Source organism: Oncorhynchus clarkii, unplaced genomic scaffold (genome assembly GCF_045791955.1).
Source record: "Oncorhynchus clarkii lewisi isolate Uvic-CL-2024 unplaced genomic scaffold, UVic_Ocla_1.0 unplaced_contig_11850_pilon_pilon, whole genome shotgun sequence".
Lineage (NCBI taxonomy): Eukaryota > Metazoa > Chordata > Actinopteri > Salmoniformes > Salmonidae > Oncorhynchus > Oncorhynchus clarkii.
The window spans coordinates 13,640-24,936 of record NW_027259711.1 but is presented as its reverse complement, the minus strand read 5'-3'; the positions used below and the strand labels follow the sequence as shown (position 1 = coordinate 24,936).

The 11,297-nt window shown below is 43.4% G+C and overlaps 1 protein-coding gene across 1 annotated transcript; it reads left to right on the top strand.

The window, feature by feature from the left end:
- Positions 1–9,899: 9,899 nt before the first annotated feature.
- LOC139400759 (protein SON-like) lies at positions 9,900–10,886 on the top strand. The gene has a single exon (XM_071145407.1). It carries the CDS (start codon positions 9,900–9,902, stop codon positions 10,884–10,886), a length of 987 nt encoding a protein of 328 aa, XP_071001508.1.
- Positions 10,887–11,297: the final 411 nt, after the last annotated feature.

The window sequence follows — 11,297 nt, the reverse complement described above, 5'->3', positions numbered from 1 at the left end:
CGATGACAGAGGAATAAATGGAATGGTTGAGTAGAGAGGAGATGTTTAGTGTAGAAACAATAGGATGCCTTTTGAGACTTAGTTAATGGCTTGTGGTGGAGCTGTCAATGACATGTTGTGGGGGAGGGGTGTGTGGACTGGGTGGAAACTGGAGAGGGTTTTCTTTGTCCTCTGCTCTGTCTGTTGCCGCCTGTTTTTGCTGTCAACTCACAGTGTGAGGCGGGGGTGTTGAGGGGAGAGGTGGGGGAAGTACTGTTGTTTAGGCTCATGATTTGTTTGACAGGATTTTAATGTTTTCATCCTCCTTAATGCCAGGAGTTTTTCCAGGATTAAAAAACAAAAAACATAATGACCTGATTCGGCTATCGAGTGGTTCAGCGATCTGAGGTACTGCATCAGTGCCAGAGGCGTCCCTACATACCCTGGTTCAGCGATCTGAGGTACTGCATCTCAGTAACAGAGGCGTCACTACATACCCTGGTTTGATCCTGGGCTGTATCACAACCGGCCGTGATCGGGAGTCCCACAGGGCGGCGCACAATTGGCTCAGCGTCGTACAGGTTTGGCCCGGGATATGCCGTCATTGTAAAATAAGAATTTGTTCTTAACTGACTTGCCTAGTTAAAATACAGGTTAAATAACTTTTTTGTTAAATTAGAAAACATATAATGAAAATTACAGGCCTCTCTCATCTTTTTTAAGTGGGAGAACTTGCACAATTGGTGGCTGACTAAATACTTTTTTGACCCACTTTAATTTGACTTGCATATCTCAACATTTTGACATAGTATTAACATTTGTAAATATTTATATATATATATTGTAACTGGAAAAGGATTCCAGTTTCGTGACTCAGTGCATCCGGTAAAATGAGGCTGTTACTGAAATTTCAGGTAAAAAAATAAAGAAAACATGTCTCAAATATAAGGAAATGTTTTCAAAAACAGTTGCTCTGCTTTTACCATATATACTGTAGGAGTTCAACGAGACCAGTCTGTTTTCACTGTCCTGCTGGGAGGGGGCAGCTGTCGGGCGAGTGTCATGCGTAACCTCACGAGGTGTGGTCGAAATGTGAGAATTTTGCACGTTTACACAACAGGATTGTCTCTTGAGAAACCTCTCGAAAACGTTCGCCAATGTGAAACACAGTCAAATAGACAGAATTAACTATTTCACAGCCTGGTAATGCAACTGCAATGCCCTCAACCGCAAGGCTCTCCAGAGGGTGGTGCGGTCTGCACAACGCATCACCGGGGGCAAACTACCTGCCCTCCAGGACACCTACAGCACCCGATGTCACAGGAAGGCCAAAAAGATCATCAAGGACAACAACCACCCGAGACACTGCCTGTTCACCCCGCTATCATCCAGAAGGCGAGGTCAGTACAGGAGCATCAAAGCTGGGACCGAGAGACTGAAAAACAGCTTCTATCTCAAGGCCATCAGACTGCTAAACAGCCACCACTAACTCAGAGAGGCTGCTGCCTGCATTGAGACCCAATCACTGGACACTTTAATAAATGGATCACTAGTCACTTTAAACAATACCACTTCAAATAATCTTGCGTTACTCATATCACATTGTACATACTGTATTTTATACCATCTATTGCATATTGCCTATGCCGCTCAGCCATTGCTCGTCCAAATATTTACATGTACATATTCTCATTCACCCCTTTAGATGTATGTGTATTAAGTAGTTATTGGAGAATTGTTAGATTACTTGTTAGATACTGTATTACTGCACAGTCGGAACTAGAAGCACATGCATTTCTCTACAGTCCCATTAACATCTGCTAACCATGTGTACGTGTGACCAATAACATTTGATTTGATTTGATTTGAACCAGTCTCTCCCCAAAGTTCTTGACAGGCACTTGTGCTGCTGTCACGACGCTGTGGTGTGAAAACGATGTTTAAAATCAGCCCTCCAGCGTTAGACGTTACTAGCTGACTGCATATTGCTGCTGGGAAAAGCACTTTGTTCAGTAAAAGAAATGGGCTTGAGGTGTGAAGCAGCTGCCACTCAGGCAGCTATATAAGGAGTAAGATACCATTTGTAAAGATGAGATAAGTTAAGATAAGTTAAGACAAGATAAGTTAAGATAAGATAAGTTAAGACAATATAAGTTAAGATAAGATAAGTTAAGAAAAGATAAGTTAAGATAAGATAAGATAAGTTAAGATAAGATAAGTTAAGACAAGATAAGTTAAGATAAGTTAAGGTAAATTAAGACAAGATAAGTTAAGATAAGATAAGTTAAGATAAGATAAGAAGATAAATTAAGATAAGATAAGATAAGAAGATAAGTTAAGATAAGATAAGTTAAGATAAGATAAGTTAAGATAAGATAAGATAAGTTAAGATAAGATAAGATAAGTTAAGATAAGATAAGATAAATCAAATCAAATCAAATTTTATTTGTCACATACACATGGTTAGCAGATGTTAATGCGAGTGTAGCGAAATGCTTGTGCTTCTAGTTCCGACAATGCAGTAATAACAAGTAATCTAACTAACAATTCCAAAACTACTGTCTTGTACACAGTGTAAGGGGATAAAGAATATGTACATAAGGATATATGAATGAGTGATGATACAGAGCAGCATAGGCAAGATACAGTAGATGGTATCGGGTACAGTATGTACAAATGAGATGAGTATGTAAACAAAGTGGCATAGTATAGTATAAAGTGGCTAGTGATACATGTATTACATAAGGATACCGTCGATGATATAGAGTACAGTATATACGTATGCGTATGAGATGAATAATGTAGGGTAAGTAACATTTATATAAGGTAGCATTGTTTAAAGTGGCTAGTGATATATTTACATCATTTCCCATCAATTCCCATTATTAAAGTGGCTGGAGTTGAGTCAGTGTCAGTGTGTTGGCAGCAGCCACTCAGTGTTAGTGGTGGCTGTTTAACAGTCTGATGGCCTTGAGATAGAAGCTGTTTTTCAGTCTCTCGGTCCCAGCTTTGATGCACCTGTACTGACCTCGCCTTCTGGATGATAGCGGGGTGAACAGGCAGTGGCTCGGGTGGTTGATGTCCTTGATGATCTTTATGGCCTTCCTGTGACATCGGGTGGTGTAGGTGTCCTGGAGGGCAGGTAGTTTGCCCCCGGTGATGCGTTGTGCAGACCTCACTACCCTCTGGAGAGCCTTACGGTTGAGGGCGGTGCAGTTGCCATACCAGGCGGTGATACAGCCCGCCAGGATGCTCTCGATTGTGCATCTGTAGAAGTTTGTGAGTGCTTTTGGTGACAAGCCGAATTTCTTCAGCCTCCTGAGGTTGAAGAGGCGCTGCTGCGCCTTCTTCACGATGCTGTCTGTGTGAGTGGACCAATTCAGTTTGTCTGTGATGTGTATGCCGAGGAACTTAAAACTTGCTACCCTCTCCACTACTGTTCCATCGATGTGGATAGGGGGGTGTTCCCTCTGCTGTTTCCTGAAGTCCACAATCATCTCCTTAGTTTTGTTGACGTTGAGTGTGAGGTTGTTTTCCTGACACCACACTCCGAGGGCCCTCACCTCCTCCCTGTAGGCCGTCTCATCGTTGTTGGTAATCAAGCCTACCACTGTTGTGTCGTCCGCAAACTTGATGATTGAGTTGGAGGCGTGCGTGGCCACGCAGTCGTGGGTGAACAGGGAGTACAGGAGAGGGCTCAGAACGCAACCTTGTGGGGCCCCAGTGTTGAGGATCAGCGGGGAGGAGATGTTGTTGCCTACCCTCACCACCTGGGGGCGGCCCGTCAGGAAGTCCAGTACCCAGTTGCACAGGGCGGGGTCGAGACCCAGGGTCTCGAGCTTGATGACGAGCTTGGAGGGTACTATGGTGTTGAATGCCGAGCTGTAGTCGATGAACAGCATTCTCACATAGGTATTCCTCTTGTCCAGATGGGTTAGGGCAGTGTGCAGTGTGGTTGAGATTGCATCGTCTGTGGACCTATTAGGGCGGTAAGCAAATTGGAGTGGGTCTAGGGTGTCAGGTAGGGTGGAGGTGATATGGTCCTTGACTAGTCTCTCAAAGCACTTCATGATGACGGATGTGAGTGCTACGGGGCGGTAGTCATTTAGCTCAGTTACCTTAGCTTTCTTGGGAACAGGAACAATGGTGGCCCTCTTGAAGCATGTGGGAACAGCAGACTGGTATAGGGATTGATTGAATATGTCCGTAAACACACCGGCCAGCTGGTCTGCGCATGCTCTGAGGGCGCGGCTGGGGATGCCATCTGGGCCTGCAGCCTTGCGAGGGTTAACACGTTTAAATGTCTTACTCACCTCGGCTGCAGTGAAGGAGAGACCGCATGTTTTCGTTGCAGGCCGTGTCAGTGGCACTGTATTGTCCTCAAAGCGGGCAAAAAAGTTATTTAGTCTGCCTGGGAGCAAGACATCCTGGTCCGTGACTGGGCTGGGTTTCTTCCTGTAGTCCGTGATTGACTGTAGACCCTGCCACATGCCTCTTGTGTCTGAGCCGTTGAATTGAGATTCTACTTTGTCTCTGTACTGGCGCTTAGCTTGTTTGATAGCCTTGCGGAGGGAATAGCTGCACTGTTTGTATTCGGTCATGTTACCAGACACCTTGCCCTGATTAAAAGCAGTGGTTCGCGCTTTCAGTTTCACACGAATGCTGCCATCAATCCACGGTTTCTGGTTAGGGAATGTTTTAATCGTTGCTATGGGAACGACATCTTCAACGCACGTTCTAATGAACTCGCACACCGAATCAGCGTATTCGTCAATGTTGTTATCTGACGCAATATGAAACATCTCCCAGTCCACGTGATGGAAGCAGTCCTGGAGTGTGGAGTCAGCTTGGTCGGACCAGCGTTGGACAGACCTCAGCGTGGGAGCCTCTTGTTTTAGTTTCTGTCTGTAGGCAGGGATCAACAAAATGGAGTCGTGGTCAGCTTTTCCGAAAGGGGGGCGGGGCAGGGCCTTATATGCGTCGCGGAAGTTAGAGTAACAATGGTCCAAGGTCTTTCCTCCCCTGGTTGCGCAATCGATATGCTGATAAAATTTGGGGAGTCTTGTTTTCAGATTAGCCTTGTTAAAATCCCCAGCTACAATGAATGCAGCCTCCGGATAAATTGTTTCCAGTTTGCAGAGAGTTAAATAAAGTTCGTTCAGAGCCATCGATGTGTCTGCTTGGGGGGGGATATATACGGCTGTGATTATAATCGAAGAGAATTCTCTTGGTAGATAATGCGGTCTACATTTGATTGTGAGGAATTCTAAATCAGGTGAACAGAAGGATTTGAGTTCCTGTATGTTTCTTTCATCGCACCATGTCACGTTAGTCATAAGGCATACGCCCCCGCCCCTCTTTTTACCAGAAAGATGTTTTTTCCTGTCTGCGCGATGCGTGGAGAAACCTGTTGGCTGCACCGCTTCGGATTGCGTCTCTCCAGTAAGCCACGTTTCCGTGAAGCAAAGAACGTTACAGTCTCTGATGTCCCTCTGGAATGCTACCCTTGCTCGGATTTCATCAACCTTGTTGTCAAGAGACTGGACATTGGCAAGAAGAATGCTAGGGAGTGGTGCGCGCTGTGCCCGTCTCCGGAGTCTGACCAGAAGACCGCCTCGTTTCCCTCTCTTTCGGAGTCGTTTTTTTGGGTCGCTGCATAGGATCCACTCCGTTGTCCTGTTTGTAAGGCAGAACACAGGATCCGCGTCGCGAAAAACATATTCTTGGTCGTACTGATGGTGAGTTGATGCTGATCTTATATTCAGTAGTTCTTCTCGACTGTATGTAATGAAACCTAAGATGACCTGGGGTACTAATGTAAGAAATAACACGTAAAAAAACAAAAAACTGCATAGTTTCCTAGGAACGCGAAGCGAGGCGGCCATCTCTGTCGGCGCCGGAAGTCAATACTAAGATAAGATACCACGGTAAAGGTCAGGAAACTTTCTGATCCTAGCCTCAGATTTAATTTAAAAAGTTACATTGTCACTTACTGGTAATGTTTGTAAAACATGTATTTTTTTATTAAATTTTTTTACTTTAATTTAAAAAAATGTGCAGTTATTGATAAAGTTCTATATTTTTGTTTTGTAATTTAGTTGTTGGTTTCAAAAGTTGAGCTAAAGTTTTGTGTGTCAGGTACATTAAAGTTGTATATTGTTCCTGCTGTCACTGTAGCTCTGCTGAAAGCGTTTTCTCATTTTAACTGTGTAGAAGTTGAGCTGAAGTTCTGTCAAGTGCATTTACCACAGCATAACTTTAGTTGACTCCAGGCCCATAATATTACCACAGCCTACAGTCACCTCAACCCCATGTGATGGGAAAATGAATAAAAAGCCCAGAGGAGTCTGCCTCCTCCTTTCCCCTCGTTTAACTCCTGAGGATTACCTCTCATGCCTGCTGTAGCATCGTTTAAAGAGAAAACGTCTCAGCGCATCAAGTCAACGGAGCCCTCTCTCTGATGGATGGGTGGAGCTTCATCTTCCCTCTGATTCCTAACCGCCTGCCCATGGATGGGTGGAGCTTCATCTTCTCTCTGATTCCTAACCGCCTGCCCATGGATGGGTGGAGCTTCATATTCTCTCTGATTCCTAACTGCCTGCCCATGGATGGGTGGAGCTTCATCTTCTCTCTGATGGATGGGTGGAGCTTCATCTTCCCTCTGATGGATGGGTGGAGCTTCATCTTCTCTCTGATGGATGGGTGGAGCTTCATCTTCCATCTGATGGATGGGTGGAACTTCATCTTCCCTCTGATTCCTAACTGCCTGCCCATGGATGGGTGGAGCTTCATCTTCCCTCTGATTCCTAACTGCCTGTCCATGGATGGGTGGAGCTTCATCTTCCCTCTGATGGATGGGTGGAGCTTCATCTTCCCTCTGATTCCTAACTGCCTGCCCATGGATGGGTGGAGCTTCATCTTCTCTCTGATGGATGGGTGGAGCTTCACCTTCTCTCTGATGGATGGGTGGAGCTTCATCTTCCCTTTGATTCCTAACTGCCTGCCCATGGATGGGTGGAGCTTCATCTTCTCTCTGATGGATGGGTGGAGCTTCATCTTCCCTCTGATTCCTAACTGCCTGCCCATGGATGGGTGGAGCTTCATCTTCTCTCTGATGGATGGGTGGAGCTTCATCTTCCCTCTGATTCCTAACTGCCTGTCCATGGATGGGTGGAGCTTCATCTTCCCTTTGATTCCTAACTGCCTGCCCATGGATGGGTGGAGCTTCATCTTCCCTCTGATGGATGGGTGGAGCTTCATCTTCCCTCTGATTCCTAACTGCCTGCCCATGGATGGTGGGCAAGAAGTAAAGAAAGTCAGTCTGTCTTTTTCATGTTGTGGTTGAGGCTTAACTACCAAACATATCCCCACCAAAGAGTTAATAATGTAACCCACACTAATAGTTAATACTGTTACCCACCCTAATAGTTAATACTGTAACTCACCCCTATAGTTAATACTGTTACCCACCCTAATAGTTAATACTGTAACTCACCCCTATAGTTAATACTGTTACCCACCCTAATAGTTAATACTGTAACTCACCCCTATAGTTAATACTGTAACTCACCCCTATAGTTAATACTGTAACCCACACTAATAGTTAATACTGTAACTCACCCCTATAGTTAATACTGTAACCCACCCCTATAGTTAATACTGTAACTCACCCCTATAGTTAATACTGTAACCCACCCCTATAGTTAATACTGTAACTCACCCCTATAGTTAATACTGTAACTCACCCCTATAGTTAATACTGTAACTCACACTAATAGTTAATACTGTAACTCACCCCTATAGTTAATACTGTAACTCACCCTAATAGTTAATACTGTAACCCACCCCTATAGTTAATACTGTAACTCACCCCTATAGTTAATACTGTAACCCACACTAATAGTTAATACTGTAACCCACACTAATAGTTAATACTGTAACTCACCCCTATAGTTAATACTGTAACCCACCCCTATAGTTAATACTGTAACCCACCCCTATAGTTAATACTGTAACTCACCCCTATAGTTAATACTATAACCCACCCTAATAGTTAATACTGTAACCCACACTAATAGTTAATACTGTAACCCACCCCTATAGTTAATACTGTAACCCACCCCTATAGTTAATACTGTAACTCACCCCTATAGTTAATACTATAACCCACCCTAATAGTTAATACTGTAACCCACACTAATAGTTAATACTGTAACTCACCCCTATAGTTAATACTGTAACTCACCCCTATAGTTAATACTGTAACTCACCCCTATAGTTAATACTGTAACTCACCCCTATAGTTAATACTGTAACTCACCCCTCTAGTTGATACTGTAACCCACCCCTATAGTTAATACTGTAACTCACCCCTATAGTTAATACTGTAACTCACCCCTATAGTTAATACTGTAACCCACCCATATAGTTAATACTGTAACTCACCCCTATATTTAATACTGTAACTCACCCCTATAGTTAATACTGTAACTCACCCCTATAGTTAATACTGTAACTCACCCCTATAGTTAATACTGTAACTCACCCCTATATTTAATACTGTAACCCACCCCTATAGTTAATACTGTAACTCACCCCTATAGTTAATACTGTAACTCACCCCTATAGTTAATACTGTAACTCACCCCTATATTTAATACTGTAACTCACCCCTATATTTAATACTGTAACCCACCCCTATAGTTAATACTGTAACTCACCCCTATAGTTAATACTATAACCCACCCTAATAGTTAATACTGTAACCCACACTAATAGTTAATACTGTAACCCACCCCTATAGTTAATACTGTAACCCACCCCTATAGTTAATACTGTAACTCACCCCTATAGTTAATACTATAACCCACCCTAATAGTTAATACTGTAACCCACACGAATAGTTAATACTGTAACTCACCCCTATAGTTAATACTGTAACTCACCCCTATAGTTAATACTGTAACTCACCCCTATAGTTGATACTGTAACCCACCCCTATAGTTAATACTGTAACTCACCCCTATAGTTAATACTGTAACTCACCCCTATAGTTAATACTGTAACCCACCCATATAGTTGATACTGTAACTCACCCCTATATTTAATACTGTAACTCACCCCTATAGTTAATACTGTAACTCACCCCTATAGTTAATACTGTAACCCACACTAATATTTAATACTGTAACCCACCCCTATAGTTAATACTGTAACTCACCCCTATAGTTAATACTGTAACTCACCCCTATAGTTAATACTGTAACTCACCCCTATATTTAATACTGTAACTCACCCCTATAGTTAATACTGTAACTCACCCCTATAGTTAATACTGTAACCCACACTAATATTTAATACTGTAACCCACCCCTATAGTTAATACTGTAACTCACCCCTATAGTTAATACTGTAACTCACCCCTATAGTTAATACTTTAACCCACACTAATAGTTAATACTGTAACCCACCCCTATAGTTAATACTGTAACTCACACTAATAGTTAATACTGTAACCCACCCCTATAGTTAATACTGTAACTCACACTAATAGTTAATACTGTAACTCACCCCTAGAGTTAATACTGTAACTCACCCCTGTAGTTAATACTGTAACCCACCCCTATAGTTAATACTGTAACCCACACTAATAGTTAATACTGTAACCCTTATCACCCCCCCTATTGTTGATACTGCAAGAGGACACTGGTTCATGTTAAATTCAAAAAATGTAAAGATTGTAAAAAAAATAATGAATATAGCATGTCCTCCCAGTTCACATCCTGTAAGCAATAGATACCAAAGCTAGTGGCTTGGTAAGAATAACTTTGTCACATCACTAGCAAAACTTAATAAGGAAAGCTAACTGCATATTACGTTTTTTCATTTCAGTGGCTCTGTAAAAAAAAAAGAGAGAGCTCATGCTCAACTCCTTCATGCTCAGCTCCTTCATGCTCAACTCCTTCATGCTCAACTCCTTCATGCTCAACTCCTTCATGCTCAACTCCTTCATGCTCAACTCCTTCATGCTCAACTCCTTCATGCTCAACTCCTTCATGCTCAACTCCTTCATGCTCAACTCCTTCATGCTCAGCTCCTTCATGCTCAGCTCCTTCATGATCAACTCCTTCATGCTCAACTCCTTCATGCTCAACTCCTTCATGCTCAACTCCTTCATGCTCAACTCCTTCATGCTCAACTCCTTCACGCTCAACTCCTTCATGCTCAACTCCTTCATGCTCAGCTCCTTCATGATCAACTCCTTCATGCTCAACTCCTTCATGCTCAACTCCTTCATGCTCAGCTCCTTCATGCTCAGCTCCTTCATGATCAACTCCTTCATGCTCAACTCCTTCATGCTCAACTCCTTCATGCTCAACTCCTTCATGCTCAACTCCTTCATGCTCAGCTCCTTCATGCTCAACTCCTTCATGCTCAACTCCTTCACGCTCAACTCCTTCATGCTCAACTCCTTCATGCTCAACTCCTTCATGCTCAACTCCTTCACGCTCAACTCCTTCATGCTCAACTCCTTCATGCTCAACTCCTTCATGCTCAACTCCTTCATGCTCAGCTCCTTCATGCTCAACTCCTTCATGCTCGACTCCTTCATGCTCAACTCCTTCATGCTCAACTCCTTCATGCTCAACTCCTTCATGCTCAGCTCCTTCATGCTCAACTCCTTCATGCTCAACTCCTTCATGCTCAACTCCTTCACGCTCAACTCCTTCATGCTCAACTCCTTCATGCTCAACTCCTTCATGCTCAACTCCTTCACGCTCAACTCCTTCATGCTCAACTCCTTCATGCTCAACTCCTTCATGCTCAACTCCTTCACGCTCAACTCCTTCACGCTCAACTCCTTCATGCTCAACTCCTTCATGCTCAACTCCTTCATGCTCAGCTGAGTTGACTCCAGTAAATGTAAATAGCAGCCAGGTATTCTTTATGGGATTATTTTCTCCCCCTCGCTCTCTTTCTCTCCCTGTCTCTGTTTCTCTCCCTCTCTCTCTCCCTCTCCTCTCTCTTTCTCCCTCTCTCTCTCTTTCTCTCCGTCTCTCTCTTCATCTCCCTCTCTCTCTTTCTCCAAGTGCAAAAAATGTTTCACATTCTCCTCACGTTTCCTCACACGTCTCCCCTAGGAACTGATGGAAGGGAACGTCGTCATTGGTCTGTGTGTATTTTGCGATCTGTCCTGTGGATTTGAACCTGGTTGTATTGTGGTAGTCATGATAGTCCAAGTTGTCTGTGTTCTATGTACATGGTGGAACTGGCACTCTGGGTAGTCTGATAGTCATGGTAGACATAATAATCCCTGT